This window comes from Ranitomeya variabilis, chromosome 4, assembly GCF_051348905.1.
Source record: "Ranitomeya variabilis isolate aRanVar5 chromosome 4, aRanVar5.hap1, whole genome shotgun sequence".
In the NCBI taxonomy this organism is placed as follows: Eukaryota; Metazoa; Chordata; class Amphibia; order Anura; family Dendrobatidae; genus Ranitomeya; species Ranitomeya variabilis.
In genome coordinates, this window is record NC_135235.1 from 718,681,707 (window position 1) to 718,705,332 (window position 23,626).

At 42.7% G+C, this 23,626-nt stretch overlaps 3 protein-coding genes across 3 annotated transcripts in view; 2 read left to right on the top strand and 1 right to left on the bottom strand.

The window, feature by feature from the left end:
• LOC143766587 (uncharacterized) overlaps nt 1–23,626 on the top strand; it is a 925,271-nt gene that overhangs the window by 263,108 nt on the left and 638,537 nt on the right. The window lies entirely within an intron of this gene.
• The window catches only part of LOC143766586 (uncharacterized), a 327,061-nt gene that overhangs the window by 103,990 nt on the left and 199,445 nt on the right, over nt 1–23,626 (bottom strand). The gene's annotated exons all lie outside the window — the stretch shown is intronic.
• The window catches only part of LOC143766595 (uncharacterized), a 51,086-nt gene that overhangs the window by 20,587 nt on the left and 6,873 nt on the right, over nt 1–23,626 (top strand). Inside the window, exons 2-6 of the mRNA XM_077254387.1 lie at nt 11,292–11,440; nt 11,570–11,749; nt 11,832–11,955; nt 12,024–12,121; nt 18,758–18,848. Coding sequence (XP_077110502.1) covers nt 11,363–11,440; nt 11,570–11,749; nt 11,832–11,955; nt 12,024–12,121; nt 18,758–18,848 — 571 coding nt within the window. The 5' untranslated portion in view covers nt 11,292–11,362. The remainder of the gene's footprint in view (nt 1–11,291; nt 11,441–11,569; nt 11,750–11,831; nt 11,956–12,023; nt 12,122–18,757; nt 18,849–23,626) is intronic.

The window sequence follows — 23,626 nt, forward strand, 5'->3', positions numbered from 1 at the left end:
TCAAACCTCCTAGTTTCTCTCCCTCGGCTCAGGAACTAGCGAATCTACCCGCAGCTTATCACTCTTTTTCGGACGTTTTCAACAAAAAGGAAGCAGAGGTCTTACCTCCGCATCGCCCATACGACAGTCCAATAGATCTTGTATCCGGCTCTACTCCTCCTAGAGGTCGTATTTATCCTCTGTCACCCTCCGAAACTCAAGCCATGTCTGAATACGTTCAAGAGAATCTGGCCAGAGGCTTTATATGGAAGTCCTCCTCACCTGTAGGCGCTGTTTTTTTCTTCGTCAAGAAGAAGGATGGTTCCCTTCGTCCCTGCATTGATTACCGTGGCCTCAATAACATCACCATTAAAAACAAGTACCCACTTCCTCTCATCCCAGAACTTTTTGATCGTCTGCGTGGAGCACGAATCTTCACTAAACTGGATCTCAGAGGAGCTTACAACTTGATCCGAATTCGTTCGGGAGATGAATGGAAGACTGCGTTTAACACCAGAGATGGTCATTATGAGTATTTGGTGATGCCTTTCGGCTTATGTAATGCTCCTGCAGTTTTTCAAGAGTTGGTGAATGATGTTTTTCGCGACCTACTTTACACCTGTGTAGTGGTGTACTTGGACCACATCCTTGTGTTTTCACCGGATCTGCTTTCTCATAGGAGACATGTGTGGCAAGTTTTTCTCCGTCCGAGGGAGAATCGTCTATATGCTAAACTTGAGAAGTGTGCCTTCGAACAGTCGTCCCTGCCGTTCCTGGGCTTCATCATCTCTGATTCTGGTCTGTGTATGGATCCGGCTAAAGTTTCTGCCGTACTCAACTGGCCACGTCCGCTTGGGGTTAAGGCGATTCAGCCTTTTCTAGGATTCGCGAATTACTATCGGCAATTTATTCCTCATTTCTCCTCCTTGTCGGCTTCCATCTCTTCTTTGATAAAGAAGGATACCAATCCTCGTCTTTGGCCAGCAGAGGCTGAAAAGGCTTTTCATTCTCTCAAAGAAGCATTCGCCTCCGCTCCTTTACTCCATCGCCCTGAAGCTAATAAACCCTTCTTCCTAGAGGTTGACGCCTCTGCTGTCAGTGCCTGAGCTGTGCTTTCTCAGAAGTCTTCTACTGGTCGTCTTGTGCCCTGTGGTTTCTTTTCCAAGAGGAGGGAGGGATGTAAAGACAGGGGGTACTATCATACCGCTGCTGCCGCCTCCTCGCTCTCTCCCGGCCTCTGCTTCTCGTGCGCGTGCGCATACCAGGTTCAGTGCTGTGCGTGTGCACTTCTGATCTTCTGTCGGCGCTCCTCTTCGTCTCCTCTATGGTCCTGGAGGACTAGCACCCGGAAGTCGGTCCTCCTTATTGTCCTCTCTATGGTTCTGGAGGTCTGTTACCCGGAAGTGCTACCCTGCCTTTAGATATTTAAACTGCTTCCTGCCGTCCCTCTGTGCCTGGTTATCATTTGTTCCTTCTGATGTTCCTGGCCGCTCTTAGTCTCTGTGAAGTTCGTTTTCCCTCTGACTTTGGGTTTATCCTGTCTTTCCTGCGTTCCCTCGGTTCCTCCGCCAGTCCCTGCACTGCTGCAGTTTACCCACCAGTCCTGTGTCTCTGCAGTACTCACTTATCCTGTGGTCCTACTATCTCCGCCTCCTCTTGGTCTTCTCCCGTCCTGGTCCTCCAGCTTTCGTGGCGATAGTCCCTCACGGGCCTGCCCCTAACTCTCCCTGTATAGGGGGCGGTGTATCTGGTCAGCTCGTCCGTGAGGGTTTCGTCGTTGCGGTCTAGAGGGTCCATTTTCCGTTTTCCCTCTTTGAATCATCACACTCACAATAGGACTGCACTCGGATGACATCTGAGTGCAGCCAGATTCTTACAGCATAACAGTCAGCCATTCGCAGGATAACTGGTTGGAGTTGCTTCCCCTAGCAGAATTTTGTTACAACTCTCAGAGTTAATCTACTAAAGTAACACCTTTCTTTGCCAACCTGGGTTTTCATCCAAGTATTCTTCCCAGATCCCCGATCGATGCAGCAGTGCCTGCAGTTCATGAGAGGTTGGCGGCAATGAGACATAATCTGGTAACCCTGAAGGAATCGCTGTCTACTGCACAGGAGAGATATGAGATCTGCCTATAGGTTTCGGAGGCCTGCACCTATGTTCAAGGAAGGGGACTCTGTGTGGTTATCTACTAAATACTTGAGATTGAACATTCCAACACAGAAACTGGGAAAAAAATGAATCGGCCCGTTCAAGATCTCTGGGATCGTTAGTTCCGTTGCCTGTCTTCTAAAGTTGCCAAGGATCTTGAAGGTACATCCTGTGTTTCATCATGTCTCCCTGTTAAAACCAGTGTCTCCAAATACTTTTCAAGGTCGTATTACACCTCCTCCTCAGACTGTGTTAGTGGACGGACAAGAACAGTGTGTTGTAGAGAAGATTCTGGATTCTAGGATCCGCAGGAATCAACTGCAGTACCTCATCAAATGGCAAGGATAGCTGTCTGAGGTGAACTCTTGGGAGCCGGTGGGCAATATCTTTGCTCCTCAAATAATTACTCTGTTCCATCAGAAATATCCTGACAAGGTCTGCCTTGCCACGTTCAGCTGCCTTCCATCTCCTGGGGTTGTCTTGGGTGCTGCCTCTTGCCTCTGGGACTGCTGTGATGGCAGCACCCCAGGGGAAGAACACCCTTGTTTGCAAAACTTTTCCCAGTGTTGTGCTTCCTTGCACAACCACACCAGGTGAGCAAGATTCAAGTTGTACTTTTCTCACCAAGAAAGATTTACTCATCTGCTATGCTTAGATAGTGCTCTGCCTCTTTTTCCTCTCATCTTCTCTTTCCCAGGACTTCATTCTCACAACACACCATCTGCATATTATTGAACTTCCACAAACCAATGCTGTGCGCACGTGTGATCAAGTTATTGCTGGACTTCCTCGTTTAAGTACTGTGTGCATTCCCTCTCGCATCATATCCTTGCTGGACTGGTTCATACTATTGTTGCACCCCACTATTCAGTTTTCAGGAGGATGGGAGCAGGAGTGGAATGGACTACAGCCGCTTCACGCTGCAGTGGCGCTTCTACTGGTCACAAATGCCGATGTTTTAAAGTATTGGAATAAAGAAGTTTTTTTTAACTAGTGAGTGCCAGCCGTTCCTTTCAATTTTTGAATCCATTGTGGCTACTTTCTTTGGAGTTGCACCCCGACTCACAGAGCACTTACTGCTGTATACATGCTTGCAGCATCAGTTCATGCAGTTACCTGTGCACTGAGTGGGCTTCCACGCTGTATGGATTAACACTTTGTTGGAGTCTGTTTGCATTTCTATTTTGTTAAATACACCTTTTTGCTGTAGCTTTGTTCTCAGACTGGTTTTTTCCCACGCTATCAGATTCCCTAGTACCTACATGATTGTTACAGCGGAAACGGGATTATAACAATGTGAACTGAACTATCCTGGTTTACTCACATAGGGCTCAGTTCCAAGACCTTACATGCACCACAGGGGGTTGTTTAGGATGTATGCCCATAAGATGTCACAGGCATGTCGGAGATGGCTGGAAGCAGAAAACACCTTTACCGTGGAAAATGCTATACAGGCTTTCCTTATAGAACAGTTTTTTACCAAGTGCCCTGCAGAATTACGGAAATGGATCCGGGAGCGCACGCCGTGCACAGTGGACAGAGCTGCAGCCTTGGCCGATGACGCCCTTACTATCTGACTGCAATGGAGGAGGCTTCTGGACAATAAACCACAGCCTGCGTCCTCGCCCAGGCCCCCTCAGACTATATCTGCCCTTCCACTTAGCTGCATACCGATGACAATCATGCCTCACATTCCTGGGCCCCAACAGTTCTGACCACGAAGTGGGGGTATCACCGAGAGGAGATATTATGGGTGTGGGCAACCTGGACATTTGCAATCCAGATGTCCCTCAAGGATTCAGAGGGAATCCAACACAGCCCCACCTCATCCAGTGAATCTTGTGCACTCCATCCTGCCTGAGGAAGAGTTACCACAGACCCGGGCTCCCTCCTGGAGTGCACAGACTCCGGCCTTTGTCCCTCAGAAATACAGAACAACGGCAAAGCCACCTGCAGGATGTCTTAATTGCTGGATACAAGGTGTCAGGATTTAGAGACACGGGGCATTCCTGACTATCGCTGACCCCTGTGTGGTTTGACCTGAGTCAATTCACCAGGGCCCAGGAATTCCCATTGTCCTTGCAGGGGGTGTCCGCAAATATATACATCGAGCTTTGATGCGTTTGGATTATGGTTTTGGAGAAAAACTGTGTTGGATTGAAGTTATGGGAGGACGTCCTGCAGATATCCTCCTTGGAAATGACATTGGGGAATTAGTGTCATTTTCTGGGAGCACCACAACATCCGGACCTCACCGGGGAGCAATCTGTTTGGTCGGAAGGCCCGTGGGCCTCTCACTCTTCTGAAAGAACAATTGGAGGGAGATATCACAGACATCAGAACACCCACCATTCCCTATGTTCTAGAGTTCAGAGACCATCTCGCCCAGCTAACTACCTTGGCTAACGAACATGAGTGAAAGGCCCAGTTCAGTAAAAAAAAAAACTCTGAAAAAAACTGGTATGACCGTAACGCCAGGACCCGGGAATTTATGGAAGGACAACAAGTTCTCATGATTATTGCAACCCCTGCCATTGTACAAGAAACTATAAACCAGGGGTCTCAAACTGCATTCTTTGAGAGCCTCAAACCATGCATGTTTTTAAGATTTCCTTAGCATTGCACAAGGTGCTGTAATCATTATGTGTGTAGGTGATTAAATTATCACCTGTGCAGTACAAGGAAATCCTGAAAACATGATCTGTTTGTGGCCCTTGAGGAATGCAGTTTGAGACCTCTGCTATAAACAGTGGAGCAAAGTGGACTAAAGTGAGCAGGCCAGAGGTCTGTGTAGACCTCATGGCTTGCTCACTTATTAAGAGGGGGAGAGGTTGTGATGGTGGGATATGGTATGTGGGTATCATTTTGTTTGTATTAATATTTTACAGATTTTCATGGTGTTCTCTTGTAGGATGAGTTATTTGCTAATTGATGAATGGCTGTTGTTGCATCTGATACCCTCCCACAGTACTGTACTGTTATCTTTCCACAGGGTCAGTGAATCATGTTGTTTGCTAATATGCTAATGAAATATTGAACTAGCTTGTTGAAACAATGACCCCTGTGACCCCCCCCCCCCCCCCCCGACCTGTGAATGAGGAGAGTGACTTTTAAAATATCAGTGCGGTGAGATCCGAAAGCAGATCATGTGTGGAACTATGATGTGAACACAGCACCTCAGTGAGAAAGAAGAATATATGGACTATGTTATCCTCTGTCTGCTGAGTTGTGGTTGCCATCTGATATCAGCCCCCACAGTACTGTATTATTGTCTCCTCACAGGGTCAGTGAATAATCCTGTTTGCTAATATGCTAATGACCTATTGAACTAGCTTGTTGAAACAATGAGCCCCTGAGACCTTCTCCCCCCCCCCTAACCTGTGAATGAGGAGGGGGACTTTTAAAATATCAGTGAGGAAAGACACAGATCAGATCCTGTGTGGAACTATGATGTGATCACAACACCTCAGAGAGAAAGCAGAGTATATGGACTATGTTATCCTCTGTCTGCTGGATTGTTGGACTTTCATCTCCCAGGGCTTTTATCCTGTTACTGAACTGCATTCGGGTTCTGGGCAGTCTTATCCTTTGTGTGGTGGATTGTATATGTACCTTTCGTATTTTTGCCTAAATAAAGGACTTGGGATTGTTTACTCTTCTCTTGCTCTGTTGATTGTGTGATATTTGAGAAGGACTCCGTGACATGGATCATCCAGAACTGTAGCCCACTCTGTTGCTATGATGTCCATGTATTGAGAGGACTTAGTGTACGTTTGCCATTGGCACCCTCTCCTTCCCATCATAACAATTTCAGCGATATCCACACTCCCATGATGGTGAAACCATTGAACAGAATAGTGAATCAGGGTGTCGAAAGCTTCTGATCTACCATTCAGAGTTTGCTTGTGAGTCTGAGACTCTGTGCACAGCAGGCACAATGATGTCACTACATCACACCTGAGGTATGTAACATCAGTACTCACAATGCACAGACTGGAGCAGTTCACCTTGGGAACAGGGTTGAGTGAGTAGTGTTTGTTTTTGTTTTTTTTTAAATATGAACTAGTTGGCCGGTGCGAAACATTCGCACATCGGGGGCGCAGGCAATTTCCAAAATAGCAATCTGGTCAAATGTAAATGTATTTAAAAAGATAATGAACACAGACCGGTTTGAGCTACGTGATCATTCTTTTCAATAAATGTCTGAAGTTCTGTACAAACAGTAATGGTATGTAATGTAACCTTTCCCTTGTGGCAACAGATGGAAGCAGATTGGTCACGACCAACTTCACCTAAATAGAGCTTTGCTGATCAATGTGGACACACTTTATCCATACTCCCAATAGTGTGTGTTTTAACTTCATTGTCTGGAAGTAATAAGCGAGCACAACAATGTCTTTGGAAGTGAATGTTGGCACCTCCTTGCACAGATGTCTTGTTGTAGATGCAGGAAGTAATCAGGTGGAACTAAATCAATACAGTGCTCTTGCAGGAGTGTTCTGCCCTGATTCACTATCTGTTGTCTGTGCTTCTGTTGAGCCTGTGTAGTCTGTTTCATGTTCGCTGAGATGGTGTCTAAAGAGGTCTGGGACTTCTCATTCGAGTTGGCCTGCCTCAAGGCCTGCTTTTTATACGCCTCTTACTAGTCCTCCTGCAAAGTAATTCCAAACCCAAACAATGTCAGGTCTCTGCCCTCCAAATGCAGCTTGAAATGTACAATAGGCAGTGCATGTTTCCAATAGAATAAGCAGTGCATGTTTCCAAATGTGTTTGCATATGTGACTCACCTGCAGTGAAGTGTGCAATCTGTTTAGATTTCTTTGTGATGTCTGAAAGCAGCTTTGTGGTAGTGTTCTTTTGGGTAGTGTGGTGCCACCTGCAGGTCATTTTTCCTTGCTGCAGGTTTATGAAAATTAATTTTTAACCTGTATTTTGCGATGACATAGTGGATGTGTGGTTTGTTTAGCTATTTTCTTGCTGCAGGGGACAAGTTTACCTTTCAAATTGTGTATCATTTGTGTGTGGATGCAGTATGAACGGAGATACAAATGAATCACCGAAAAAGAGTGTTTTGAAATAATATAGAAGGATTGTGAGGCATAATATTAAGAGATGTTTGGGCTTTCATTCTGAGTGTATGGCTGGTAGGGGTCATTATACTGAGTATGGGACTGTGGTGGACTGTAAATACCTCCATACTGACTGGGGGTCCTTATTTTGTGTAGCAGGTTGTGATGGCCATGATACTGCATGAGTTGCTGTAGGGGAGCTACATGGGCACATAGGAGAACAATTTCTTTGTGATGAGTCAGATAGACCAAAGGTCTGTATTTATCATTTTCTATCTGATTGCAGTCCTGAATTGATATGGTGTTGTGTGTCAAGAGGGAGACATCAGATAGTACGTTCTGAAGGAAAGCAAAGATATAATGGCAGTGAGAATCTGGATTGCAGGCAGAGAGAATAGAAGAAACAAAAAGTAGGGTGAGGTTCTTAGCTCATGTTTGCTGGACTGTTGCGGCTTATGACAAAAGTTATGTACCCCCACACGTAACCAGAAAGTTCCTGACTCTGCATAATGCAGAAGAAGCATTTTATAGAGTGATGTGCCTGCAATCTGATGTATAAACTTCTCATCAAGTTCTTGTTAAGTAAAATAAAGTTTATTTTTTGTACTTTGATTTCCCTCATTTATCTCCATACCATCTCATCCGGATATATATATATATATATATATATATATATATATATATATATATATATATATATATATATATATATATATATATATATATATATATATATATATATATATATATATATATATATATTTTCCCTTTAAGTTGTAGAGCCCACTTCCAGCTATTGCTGTGGGACCTGTGATTTCTATCTACACCACTGTGTATAGGATAATAGAGTATAATAAAGTTGTTATGGACGTGACTTAACGAACATTGTGCAGTGATTCTGTTTTCCCTATAGTGAAGGATATTTCTTATTGCTAAAACTGTGATTTTTTTTTTCACATTAAACTTTTTTTAAAACTTTTTTTAAACTGATTAGTGCGATCATACAACATACAAGCCTCTGACTCCGGTGATGCCCTGTACTACTGTAGAGCCATAGTAACATAGTAACATAGTTAGTAAGGCCGAAAAAAGACATTTGTCCATCCAGTTCAGCCTATATTCCATCATAATAAATCCCCAGATCTACGTCCTTCTACAGAACCTAATAATTGTATGATACAATATTGTTCTTCTCCAGGAAGACATCCAGGCCTCTCTTGAACCCCTCGACTGAGTTCGCCATCACCACCTCCTTAGGCAAGCAATTCCAGATTCTCACTGCCCTAACAGTAAAGAATCCTCTTCTATGTTGGTGGAAAAACCTTCTCTCCTCCAGACGCAAAGAATGCCCCCTTGTGCCCGTCACCTTCCTTGGTATAAACAGATCCTCAGCGAGATATTTGTATTGTCCCCTTATATATTTATACATGGTTATTAGATCGCCCCTCATTCGTCTTTTTTCTACACTAAATAATCCTAATTTCGCTATTCTATCTGGGTATTGTAGTTCCCCCATCCCCTTTATTAATTTTGTTGCCCTCCTTTGTACTCTCTCTAGTTCCATTATATCCTTCCTGAGCACCGGTGCCCAAAACTGGACACAGTACTCCATGTGCGGTCTAACTAGGGATTTGTACAGAGGCAGTATAATGCTCTCATCATGTGTATCCAGACCTCTTTTAATGCACCCCATGATCCTGTTTGCCTTGGCAGCTGCTGCCTGGCACTGGCTGCTCCAGGTAAGTTTATCATTAACTAGGATCCCCAAGTCCTTCTCCCTGTCAGATTTACCCAGTGGTTTCCCGTTCAGTGTGTAATGGTGATATTGATTCCTTCTTCCCATGTGTATAACCTTACATTTATCATTGTTAAACCTCATCTGCCACCTTTCAGCCCAAGTTTCCAACTTATCCAGATCCATCTGTAGCAGAATACTATCTTCTCTTGTATTAACTGCTTTACATAGTTTTGTATCATCTGCAAATATCAATATTTCACTGAGTAAACCTTCTACCAGATCATTAATGAATATGTTGAAGAGAACAGGTCCCAATACCGACCCCTGCGGTACCCCACTGGTCACAGCGACCCAGTTAGAGACTATACCATTTATAACCACCCTCTGCTTTCTATCACTAAGCCAGTTACTAACCCATTTACACACATTTTCCCCCAGACCAAGCATTCTCATTTTGTGTACCAACCTCTTGTGCGGCACGGTATCAAACGCTTTGGAAAAATCGAGATATACCACGTCCAATGACTCACCGTGGTCCAGCCTATAGCTTACCTCTTCATAAAAACTGATTAGATTGGTTTGACAGGAGCGATTTCTCATAAACCCATGCTGATATGGAGTTAAACAGTTATTCTCATTGAGATAATCCAGAATAACATCCTTCAGAAACCCTTCAAATATTTTACCAACAGTAGAGGTTAGACTTACTGGCCTATAATTTCCAGGTTCACTTTTAGAGCCCTTTTTGAATATTGGCACCACATTTACTATGCGTCAGTCCTGCGGAACAGACCCCGTCGCTATAGAGTCCCTAAAAATAAGAAATAATGGTTTATCTATTACATTACTTAGTTCTCTTAGTGCTCGTGGGTGTATGCCATCCGGACCCGGAGATTTATCTATTTTAATCTTATTTAGCTGGTTTCGCACCTCTTCTTGGGTTAGATTGGTGCCATGTATCATCCCTGCCTGTCAGTGTAATACTAACAGCCCCATACACATGAGATAAGTGTTGGCTGAACGGTCATTTGGCAGACGGCCATCTCTCCCGACTCCCCCATACACACAAATATTCCAGCTTTCCTGTGGTCTCTATGAGAGAGTCGCCTCCAGACTCCTCTAGAGGAGGATTATCTACAGGAAGAACAAATGGATTATTCTCTGAAATTCAGGATGTCCGATCCTTCTCTGCCCTGACATCATCTGTCAGGAGGCCCCCAAATATATTATATAGTCGACCAAATTCCCCCAAAATCAGTGCTTTCAAGTAACTCTAGTCTAATGTGTTTGGGGCATTAAAAGGTAATTTGGACGCTGCCTCTGGCCCGGCCTAATAGACCTTCATACATTGCAGGCCCAGACACCATTATTAGGCATGTAAGTATGGTAATAACTAGGCCACCCCATACTATTGAGTACTTGGGGCAGAGGGGCATTCAGCCAAACTTGTGTCACACCTTCTTAGATGCCATGTTATCTTTTGATGGCAGCAAGAGGTTAAAGTGCCAGGGTTTTTGATGCAACTGCACATGTGCTGTCCATGCGGTGTACATCTATGTTCTGGGGCCCAAAAGGGTTAATTTTTTTTAAAAAACAAATGTTTAACGTGTTAAAAAATAATAAAAAGTGTCTTCTGCTTTTTATGTTTTTATGTTTTGTTTTTTTTTACAAGAATTGTTGGTACCAAGTTTCTTTTGAAACATTTTAATATCTGCTTTTTCTGGTGTTCTTCTTGTAATATAGGAAATCCTAAGGCCATAAATAAATCCCATAAAACACTGTACATGAAGACTTTTGGATCAGATAATTTCTGTCCACTGTGTTTGTGGAAATAAAAAATCTTTTATAAAAGTCTCAAACTTCTGTATGTGAATCAGAGCTGAGATCTAACGTGATAGAAGATTCCAGTGCGGGGAAGACGGGAAACCTCCATATAGAGGCCGGTGGGGATGGAGTCAGTGACCGACTCTGGACAGATCTGTTCCTAGAGCCGCAGTAGGAGATGGAGATGTCGTCTTCATCATGGAGTCGTTATTTCTCCTGTCACGTGTAATGAATATCTCCTGCAGTATTGCTAATGCCGATTCCAGTGTCGGTAAATGAGACGAGAATTAGCGTTATGGAAGATGAGTCTATGAGGAACGTATTCAGCTGCCGACTCCGAGGGAGAAACTGCTTGTTGTCTGTGGCCTAAATATATAGGTTTTATTAGTAGATGTAAATAAGAAAACTAAATACTGTAAAATAGTAAATCTATAATAAATAATAAATATGTTTCCCTTATTATTTCCAGTAATTGTATTATTACACAGGATTTTTATGATGTTACATCGGCTCATCTTCTTCTCATTCAGGTCTCTACAATATCGGATCCTCTCAGTGAAGATCTTCTATATAAGAGAATTTCTTGATTTACCCATGAAACATGGATATGGACAGAGACAAGATGGCGGAGAGGATATTACACCTCACCCTAGAGATCCTCTTCCGACTTACTGGAGAGGTGAGAGATTCTGATGACATCACATTACATCATTCTTATCTATGGGAATAACAGATGGACAGAACTGGAGAGGTGAGGACTCTGGAAATGTCTGTAGTGAGATTTATTAATGTGTCTCTCCATAACCAGGATTGCACAGTAGTGAAGAAGACCTCTAGTGAGTGCTGTCAGGACCCTGTGTCTGAGGGATGGGGAAGACCACTAAACCCAATCAAGGGACCTCCATCTCACCTCTTAATACGTGAGGATATCGACGACCAGAAGATCCTAGAACTTGCCTACAAGATGATTGAGCTGCTGACTGGAGAGGTGACACTGCTGGGAATGTTGGAACATTATACAGTAACACTATGAAGGGATCGGGGGATGACGGTATCATTGTATGTGTCAGGTTCCTTTAAGGTGTCAGGATGTCGCCGTCTATTGCTCCATGGAGGAGTGGGAGTATTTAGAAGGACACAGAGATCTGTACAGGGACATCATGATGGAGGATCCCCAGCGCCTCACATCACCAGGTAATAGACAGGACTATAATTATCTGTATGTAAAGAATGAATTCAGTCCCTGTATGTGTTTCCTCCAGATCTACCCAGTAAGAGGACAACACCAGAGAGATGTCCCCGTCCTCTTCTTCCACAGAACTGTAAACAAGAAGATCCCCATGTTCCTCAGGATCATCAGGTAGATGGAGAGAAGGTGTCATGAGATGTCACCTATGATATGTAAACAGCTGTGGAGGTCTTGTGCTCAGTCTTGTGTTATCCACCAGTATTATAAAGTCATGGCCGAAACTGTTGGCATTGTTAAAAGAAAGTGAAGTATTTCTCCCAGAAAATTATTGCAATTACACATGTTCTGATATACACTTTTATTTCCTTTGTGTGTATTGTAAGAACACAAAAAAAAATGATAAATCAATGGCAAGTTTTGCATAATTTCTCCCAAAACCCCCAAACTGGGCTTGGCAAAATTATTTGCACCATCAACTTAATCACACACAAGAAAGAACAGTATACTGTGCTATAAAAAGAATTGCCTTTATTGAACAAATACTACAATATGTAGCCAAATCATTAAATTACTTTTATATCAATTACCAATAGGTATTAGTACATGAACACTACTTGATAGATTAGGAAAATGCATCAACGTAGGTCTGGTCTACCCTCCATGAAAAAAGTGCACCGTGCTACTCTCAATACTAACCCTGGTGATGTCCTCGCAAGATAGACACCGGAATCCCTAAATGGTTATAAAGACATATAAAGTAAGCACTTACTGGAGAGGTGACCTGACCAGCGTGGTTTTCCAAAGCGCCCCAACGCGCGTTTCGTCCCTTCGTCAGGAGGCGAACGTTATAGGGAGAGTGTGTACATCTTAAATAGGAACCAATATCCAATGGGGGAACCAGTTTCGTTTTAACATGGTCCCGCCTGTTACTAATCCGGACATCATATCCGTTGTATACTGCGCGTGCGCAGCCGGCAATCTCCGTCTCATAGGTGTCCTGGTTTGCGGCCGTGAAACGCAAGCACATATCTGGGCCGTCATGGAGACAGCGCAGGCGTCCTGCTCCTAATGCCCGCTTGCCATCGCACCGACGGAAGTGACAGCTGCGCACACGTCACAACAGAATGAATGGAGGTAAAAAAGTCCACTTCAAAATTTAAAGTGCCATCGTGCTTAGTGAAATAGTGCAAATGTAATTAAAACCGGCTGATGATAGATTGCCATTCCGCCTGTTGGCAGAAGATCCGTCATCATGTGCCTACCTATACTGTGCTCACATACTACTTAAGGGCAATCAGCTCCACCAATCGCCAAGCTACCATTAATAACAATTACAAAAATATTTTAAAACAGAATAATAGCAGCATATTCACCATATCATATAGTGAATAAAGTGACATTAATTAAGGCTAAAAGTTACATAATATATACATAATAACCTGATATCCAGTCAGGGGGTATCGGTAAAAACATACAGGTGAAAGAAAAATGAATAATGAAAATGCAAATTGTGAGCCTTCAAATAGTGGGCTTTCTCCTCCTGGATCAATAGGTGTCCAGATCCAATACAGGCGCTGTATAATTGCATCCCATGTACAGTAGATAAAATATATGGACCACCAGCGATATTGATATAGAGTAACCTATAACATAATTACAACAATAAAACATTAGAAAAAATAAAAAACAACAACAATGACAATAATAACAATATGGACCCGGTTCTTCCAGACCATATACTATAAAAACACCCACCCTAAAAGTTAAAATTACCAACCCTAGATTATTTATATTCACCAAAAGAAGTCTACAAGAAAGAGCTGAATCCAAAATTCTCATTTAACCCCAATGGTGTCACTGTTTTTAGACGATATATCCAGCGACTTTCAATTTGTGCCAACTTTTTGAAAAGGTCCCCACCCCTCTGTCCTACTGATACCTGATCTATTGCTCTTATTTTCAGCAGGCTTGAATCCGAATTGTGAAAATCCCTGAAGTGCCTCGGTATTGTTTTCAGAGGCTCCTCACTGGTGTTCTTGTTGGACTTAGATTTTTCAATATCCCTTACGTGTTCTCTAACTCGAATTTTGAGTTCACGGGTAGTCATCCCCACGTATATTTTTGCACATGGACATTGGGCATAGTAGACGACACCCGTGGATGAACATGTGAGTCTGTGCCATATTTTAAATGTATGTGTGCCTTCAGAATTTTGAAAATCCCTACATTTAATCAGGTTCTTACAGGCCTTGCATAGGCCACATGGGAAAAAGCCTTTTAATGCCATCAAATCAGATCCTTTGTTCTTCTGATGATCCGCCGTATAGTGGCTGTTCACCAGGAGGTCCCTGAGATTTCTGGATCTCCTTGCCGTTATCAGTGGTTCAGGAGGGATCACCTTTCTTAGTATGGGGTCTGTTTTTAGAACACCCCAGTGTTTACGAAATATTTCCCTCACAGCATCCCACTGATTAGTATATGAGGTTATGAACCTTAGTTGATCTCTCTTCTTATTATCCATTGGGGGAGAGGGTTTATACAAAAGAGTATTTCTGGAGGACTGATTAGCTGTCTGGTAGCCCTCACGTATTGTTCTGTGACTATAGCCTCTATCCCGAAACCTAGAATAGAGATCCCTAGATTGCCTCTGAAAATTTGCTTCAGTAGAACAAATTCTCCTGATACGGAGATGCTGGCCTATTGGAATACCCCTTATTGTTTTGCATGGGTGAGATGACTCGGCATGTAAGATGGTATTTGTGGCCGTGGGTTTTCTGTATACATCCGTAACCAGAACCCCATGTTCATCAACTCGAACATTTATGTCGAGAAAGTTGACCTCTCGACCGCATGTATATGTGAGTTTGATGTTTTGGTCGTTGTCATTCAGCACATCCATCATGTCCCTCAGTTCCTCCTTAGATCCCTCCCAGATAAACCACACATCATCTATATAGCGGATCCAGTGATGAATCTTGTCCGCATTCCCTATAGGGTTACTTTGAAAGATGTCTCGTTCCCAGAACCCAAGGAACAAATTTGCGTACGAGGGGGCACATGTGGCCCCCATCGCCGTTCCCTGGGTCTGGAGATAAATTTGGTTGTTAAATATGAAGCAATTATGCTTCAGTATGAAGTCCAAGAGTTCGATGATGAGGTCTGCGAGGGATCTATCCAAGTTACTGGACTGGAGGAACCAGGAGACGGCCCTGATGCCATCTGTGTGCCTGATTGATGTATAGAGGATTTCGATATCAGCCGTCACCATTATCATCCCTTCATGTAGAGTCAACCCATCAAAGTGTCCTAATGCTGAGGTAGTGTCCCTAGTGTATGAAGGTAATGCAGAGACCAGAGGTTTAAGATAGAAGTCAATCATCTGACATACCACTTCACTAAGCCCCCCAATACCCGACACAATTGGGCGCCCCGGAGGGTCTGTTGGATTCTTGTGCACTTTTGGAACTAAGTAAAAAGTGGGCAGTCTCGGTTTTACAGATATGATGGTTTCCATCATTTTTTTGGGAATGACATTATTTTCATATGCTCTGGTCACAATGGTAGTCAATTCCCCCTGGAATTTCACTAGTGGGTTGCCTGAAAGTTTTTTATAACAATTTCTGTCCATCAGCAACTTCATGGCTTGTTTTTCGTATAGTGCCTTAGGCCATATGACAAGGTTGCCACCCTTGTCAGCTGGCTTAAAGCAAACATCAGACCACGATTGCATTTCTTTGATGGCCCTCATCATTTGTTTATCAGCCCTATGTTTTACATTTTTCCCCAGTTTCTCCACCTCTTCAGTAACAAGTTTGACAAATATGTCTATGGCTGAGCATGAATTGAAACTGGGGAAAGTCTTAGATTTAGTAAACATATGGGTAGGGAAATTGCTTACCATTGTTGAGCCTTCCTCAGCTAGGGATTCAAGAATAGCCAACGTCTCCTGATCCTCCTCAGTGTCAGATACCATGGGTTCAATGTCCGTTTTTTCATTGAACCGTTTTAACATCATTTTCCGTGCGAACAGATGTATGTCCTTAACTATTATGAATGTATCTAAAGGGGCATCAGGAGAAAATGTTAGGCCTTTTTCTAAGGTCTTCACTTGAATATCAGTTAAGACATGAGATGATAAATTCAATACCTTTGGGTGTTCCCCTTTCTTACGACCTTGATTGAAAAAGTCTTTTTGAGGTCCAGTACCCCCAAATCTAGTTTTAATTGTCCGCTGGCTTGTTTCCTCCCTCTCTGAGCTGGTGGAAGCGTTGCTAGTTTGTGAGGAAAGTGATATATTGGATGCCTTTCTTTTGAGAGATCCATGTGATTGTCCAGATCTATATTGCCATCTATAGATTCTCTTTGTCTCATAGTCGTGGGCATCTCTTTGATATTTTTTCATTTTATTGTCACTTATCTCCTTTTCCCACTTACTCAGGTCCCTATCAAGATCTTTGAAGAAGGATTCCACTGCTTCTTTTTGAAATTTTTGACCTAGCTGTGTATAAGAGTTTATAAGTTGCAAATCAATGTCCTCTAATAATTTACTGTTTTTCTCATTAATTATCTGCATAAATGCAAGAGAACATGCCGTGGCTGCCTCCTTCCATCTATTGGTCAGATTTTCATCCTCTAGGGAAAAAGTGGGGTATATTTGGATACGAAGGCCCCTAGGTATTATCTTAAGTTTCAGATAGTTGTCTATAGAGGCCTTTGTCCACCATAGTCTCGTTTTTTTGTGGACCAAGTTCTTGTATTTTTTGGTCAACTCTTTAAAATCCGGGTTGGTATCATTAAAATTGCAAGTAGTGCCATGTTTAAACATATCACTGGCCTTATTTTGCCAGGACAGCTCCCTAGCTTTTAAATCCATAGTGGAATTTGGGGTACAGAATCTGTTAAGAAACAGAAAATAAATTAGCACAACACAAAATCCCCTTAGCATATAGTGGCACATATAACTGACCAAGATACAAATCACACACAAGAAAGAACAGTATACTGTGCTATAAAAAGAATTGCCTTTATTGAACAAATACTACAATATGTAGCCAAATCATTAAATTACTTTTATATCAATTACCAATAGGTATTAGTACATGAACACTACTTGATAGATTAGGAAAATGCATCAACGTAGGTCTGGTCTACCCTCCATGAAAAAAGTGCACCGTGCTACTCTCAATACTAACCCTGGTGATGTCCTCGCAAGATAGACACCGGAATCCCTAAATGGTTATAAAGACATATAAAGTAAGCACTTACTGGAGAGGTGACCTGACCAGCGTGGTTTTCCAAAGCGCCCCAACGCGCGTTTCGTCCCTATCTATATGCTAAGGGGATTTTGTGTTGTACCATCAACTTAATGTTTGCTTGCACATCCTTTGGAATAAATAACTGCAACCTATCACTTCCTATAACAATCAACAAGCTTCTTACAACTCTCAACTGGAGTTTTGGACCACTCTTCTATTGCAACCTGTTACAGCTCTCTCATATTTGAAGGGTGCCTTCTCCCAAGAGCAATTTTAAGATCTCTCCACAGATGTTCAATGCTATTTAGACCCGGGCTCATTGCTGGCTACTTCAGAACTCTCCAGGGCTTTGTTTCAATCTATTTCTTGAAGTATGTTTGGGGTCATGGTCATGCTGGAAGACCTACATTGCTATCCAAAATCATTTGAGTAATCTTCACGTTTCATGATGGCTTGCTCACAGGCAAAAAATCCAGTGCCAGAGACCCCCAAAACATCTTTGAACATCCATCATATTTGACTGTAGGTACTGTGTTCTTTTCTTTGTGGGCTCATTATGTTTTTGGTAAACAGTAGAATTATGTGCTTTGCCAAAAAGCTCTACCTTGATCTCATTTGTTCACAAGACTTTCCTAGAGGGATTTTTGATTAGTCACATACATTTTGGCAAACTGCTGTCTAGCTTTTTTATGTCTCTATGTCAGCAGTGGGGTCCTCCTGTGTCTCATGCCATAATGTTTAATTTAATTAAAATGTCAAAGGATAGTTTGCGCTGATGCACTTTGCAGCTGCAGGACAGCTTGAATTTTTTTGGAACTTGATTGCGGCTGCTTATCCACCATCTGGACTATCATGCATTACAACTTCTCATCAGTTTTTCTCTGCCGACCACGTCCAAGGAGATAAGATACAGCTCCATGGGCTGTTAACTTATTGATTATGTTACACACTGTGGACAAAGGAACATCAAAATTTCTGCAGATGAACTTGTAACTTTTAGATTGTAGATATTTTTCAACAATTTTGATTCTCAAGGCATCACACAGTTCTCTTCTTCTTTTTCGGTTCTCCATGCTTAGTGTGGCACACAAAGACACACCATGCAAAGATTAAGTCAACTTCTCCCCTTTTTATCTGGTTTCAGGTGTGATTTTTAATTTTGCCCACGCCTGTTACTTGCCACAGGTAAGTTTAAATGGGCATCACACGCTTGAAAGAAAGTTATTTACCTGCAATTTTGGAAAGGTGTCAACAATTTTGTCCTACCCATTTTGAGGGTTTTGTGTGAAATTCTGCCAAATTTGTATTTCTTTTTTTTTGTGTTGTTCTAATACACACAAAATAAATGAACAGATGTATAACAAAACGTGTAATTGCAATAATTTTCTGGAAGAAATACTACATTTTCTGCAACAATTTAAAGGGTGCCAACACTTTCAACCATGGCTGTCTGTTTTATACTTGTGTAATAAGAATGGTGGAGATGGTAGAATTAGAGCTGCTCATAGATGTGACTTCTCCATCTGTCAGTGACTTACAATATTTGTTTCAGGGTGAAGATCTGACCCATATTAATACTACAGAGACATATGTGAGGGGTGATGAGTGGTGTAAAGAGGAGATTCCTACATATGATTACCCAGGTGAGTAGTAACCACTAAATGCAGAGAAGTCACAGATTCTTCTCAGTCACCGGCTGTGGCTGCTTTATCGGTGGTGTAGTGCGGCCGTTTCACAATTGTGTGATCACCATTTTCCCTCTAGACCACAACATTCTCCTCCACCCAAAACTGTTCAAATGACTTTGGTAATTGAAAGCCCTTTTCTATGTAACTTACCACCTGGAGGATTCACCTACCCCCTGGGATAAGGAGACGCTGACCGTTACCTGCCCAGATCTGTAAACTACAAAGACAAATAACCTCATGTAGAATGTGCTGACAAGTTAGAAAATCACTTGAAGAAAAATATTATGATGGGCCTGTAAGGGAAAGCGGAGGGTAATGATGCTGTTGGCTTCCTAGATCCTGATATCTTATTGGATGAATCTACCTTCTCTCCCTTGTGTGCTGCTGAATGTGCTCATATGGTCCCTACAAGACCAGGTCCAGTTTTTCTGGCCAAATTTCACTTATGATTGACAACAGTAAATGTGCAGTGACGGCCAAGTGGGAATTTCTGTACAATAACAACAGAGTTTCCCTTTATCCTGACTTTCAATTTTAAAAACGACTATCTTCAAACAGGATTGTGATAAAATACATAAAACCATTACACCTGTGCCATGATATATCTCTAAGCTGTGTGTGTCTGATGGCTGTAAAATACATTTATTCACGCCTGCAGGAGATGTGTTGGCTCGAGCAGTGGTGTCATGGAATCACTCCACGTCATAAATTCCATTATGTTTTTGATCATAAGGAATTCAGATTACTGCACAATCTCTCCTGAAATGGGGTCGCTAATATTTTCTCTACTCTTCTGGTCAGAACTCATAGTAGCTCTAATAGTCCACTATAAATGAGTGCAACTCCAGTGTAATGTTGGAGTTCTCCCCCAAGACATACATTATTGTAGGGGATATAACTTTTTTTATTCTTTGTCTTTTTTTACAAGTTATTTCTGTATGATAGTTTGATTGTTAGACTTATGTGAGTCTACAATTTCCTGGTGTCTCTGAAAAAAAAGATCTCCATTATCTCTTCCAAATGCCTGAGATCTAAATTGAAGACACCTCAGCTCTGCAGTATTTTAAAAAGTTATTTTTTAATGTCTAATTTTTCTTCTTGAAACTCATCTGACAAAAAATATTGGCCCTTACGATAGTTTAAATTGCGAAGAGCCACCGAGCCCCATACTCTAATTACTCCAGAGAGGTTTCACCACTAGTTACTAATTTTTTACCCATGAAGACTGCTGAGTTTGATCATTTCAGTAGATGTTATTGTCTCTAATCCTCTGATTTAACCACTTCACGGAGCCAGTTTTGTGATCCTAATCAGGGCCCATTTTTCAAATCTGATGTGTCACTTTACGTGGTGATAACTTTGGAATTCTTCACAAGGGATAATAGGAAACAAGTAGACTGTACAAATTATTTTCCAGCTTCTCTTGAATTGGACAATACCCTATATACGGTTGTACACTACTGTCTGAGCACATGGCAGGATTAAGAATATAACGAGTGCCCTTTAGCTATTTAAATGCAGATCTTGCTGGAATAGTTTGCAGGCACAATGTATTGAGAGCACTATTTGGGGTTATCTGGCAGCTTCAAATATGGCCACCATAAGCAGACTTCTTCATTTTCCAAATCCCAGGTATTATCTTGCTCATCACCCTTTAACCCCTCTACATGGTTCTGGATTTACACAAAGACCCCTAGGCTTGGGCCACAGTGTTACCTACTGTTTGGTAGTGTAAGATGGGAAGAAGAATAGTCAGGCAGCCGGGTCAGAATCAGGATGGTAGAATAAATACAAAATCAAAACACACAAGAGTAGTCAGTAAACAGGCTGGGGTTACAACAGGAAGCAAATACACCAGCTGGAAGCAGAGCACAGAGGACTGAACCAGAGGAGTAAAAGACTTTGGCAGCTTCCAGAAATATGCTTTTGGTAGGGTCTGGTGCTTTCCAATTGGCTGAAGTAATGAGCAGATTACTCCAGCTGGACAGCACACACAGCCAGATTGGATGGTACTACAGGTACCAGGCACCCTAACATTAGTGGCTTGAGCTTTTAGTTACGACGTCTCCTCCATTACCAGCGCTGCCTGCAGAATCAATAAGGCGGCTCCTGGTGATGGAAGCAGATGTCTCAGGAGCTGATCCCAGAGGAGATGGAACACACCATTAGCAGAAAGCCCTGATATAATAAAATGGCAGAAAACCAAAGCACTAGAAATCCCCATAAAGTGGCTCCATTTTGGAAATTACAACCCTCAGTGAATTAATCTATAAGAGGAGTGACTATTTTGACTCCACACACACTTTCCTGAAATTGTCACGCAGTGGAAGTTGGAGAGTAGAAATTGCACATTTGCCATTTTATTACCCCACACATAGTGCCCAGATTGTGCTTCAGGAGACACACAAACACACCGTAAATTAAGTGGGTTCTTTACATTGTAGTAATACCAAACACCTGGATGCTAAATGTGGTTTGGGCACTGTTACGGGGTCCTTCTCCGGTATCACGCAATCAACAGGGCTAGAGTATAGTAAACAATTCCAAGACCTTTATTTAGGCAAAAATATGAAAGATCCATATACGATCCACCACACAAAGGATAAAATAGTCCAAAAACTGAATGCAGTTCAGTAACAGGATAAAAGCCCTGGGAGATGAGAGTCCAACAATCCAGCAGACAGAGGATAACAGTCCATATATGCTTCTTTCTCTCTGAGGTGCTGTGATCACATCATAGTTCCACACAGGATCTGATCTGTGTCTTTCCTCACTGATATTTTAAAAGTCCCCCTCCTCATTCACAGTTTAGGGGGGAAGGTCTCAGGGGCTCATTGTTTCAACAAGCTAGTTCAATAGGTCATTAGCATATTAGCAAACAGGATTATTCACTGACCCTGTGAGAAGACAATAATACAGTACTGTGGGGGCTGATATCAGATGGCAACCACAGCCATTCATCAATTAGCAAATAACTCATCCTACAAGAGAACACCATGATAATCAGTAAAATACTAATACACATAAAATGATATCCACATACCATATCCCACCATCACAACCTCTCCCCCCTCATAATAAGTGAGCACGCCATGAGGTCTACACAGACCTCTGGCCTGTTCACTGTAGTCCACATTGCTCCACTGTTTATAGTTCCTTGTATAGTGGCAGGGGATGCAATAATCATGAGCACTTGTGTTGTGAACTCTGTTTTTGGGCTCCCTCTTGTGGTCACAAGTGGTACTGTGTGAGTGTCATTCTGCAGGTCTGAGGCTGGATCAGCTGTCTCGTTATCTGTTAGCTGGTTTCCTATTTAGTTCACTTGGACTCTCAGTTATTGCCTGCTGTCGTTGTATTCAGTGCTATTCTGATTGCTCCTGTCTACATTCGTTATCAGTCTCTCCAAGAGAAGCTAAGTTTTGTTTGCTTATTTTTGCTCATCTGTGTTCAAGATGTGTCCTAGTATATGATGTGTTTAGTCCAGCTTGCTAATATGTGATTTCCCTGCTTGCTGGTGCTCTGGGGTGCTGAGTTGCTCCCCCCACATCGTTAGTTGGTGTGGGGGTTCTCGCATTCTCTGCGTGGATATTTTTGCATAGGGTTTTTTTACTGACCGCACAGATCCCTTGCTATTTTCTGCTATCTAGCGTTAGCGGGCCTCATTTGCTTAATCTGTTTCATCTCTGCGTTTGTCTTTTCCTCTTAACTCACCGTTATTATTTGTGGGGGCTTCTATATCTTTGGGGTTATTTCTCTGAGGCAAGTGAGGTCTGTACTTTCTCTTTAGGGGTAGTCAGTTTCTCAGGCCGTGAAGAGACGTCTAGGATTTCAGGAAACGTTCCATGGCTACCTTTAGTGTGTTTGGTTAGGATCAGGTTTGCGGTTAGTCCAGTTATCACATCCCCAGAGCTCGTCCTATTATCTCTGACTTAGCTGGTTAGATTTGTGATCCTAAGCCACTGGGATCATAACACACTTGTAGTCCATAAATTCCCAGGTCTTGGATTAACGGTCGTACCAGGTTTTTTGACTGGACTGGGCAGTTCGCTGATGTTCATATGCCAAGGTAGCTAGCTGGGCGAGACAGTCTCTGAACTCTAGAATGTAGGGAATAATGGGCGTTCCGGTGCCTGCGATATCTCCCTCCAATTATTCTTTCAGAAGAGTGAGAGGCCCACGGACCTTCTGGCCAAACAAATTGCTCCTCGGTGAGGTCCGGATGTCGTGGTGCTTGAGGGGCTTGTAGTCGGGTGACTGCTCCCACAAAATTACACTGTAACTCCCCAATGTCATTTCCAAGGAGGATATCTGCAGGAAGTCCTCTCATGACTCTAATCCAACACCGTTTTTCTCCGAAACCATAAGCCAAACATACCAAAGCTCGCTGTATATATTTGCGGACACCCCCCGCCAGGACAATGGGAAATTCCGGACCCTGATGAATTGCCTCGGGTCGAACTACACGGGGGTCAGCGATAGTTAGGAATGCCCCGTGTCTCTAAATCCCGACACTTTGTATCCATCAATTAAAACATCCTGCAGGTGGCGTTGCCGTTGCTCTGGGTAGCTAAGGGACGAAGGCCGGAGTCCGTACACTCCGGGAGGGGTATCTATGGTGCCGTGGCTGGTGGTCCACTCTGGTGGGGGTGGTGGTAACTCTTCCTCAGGTGGTATGGAGTGCACAAGATGGGGCTCCCTCCGAATCCTTGAGAGACAGCCAGACTGCAAATGTC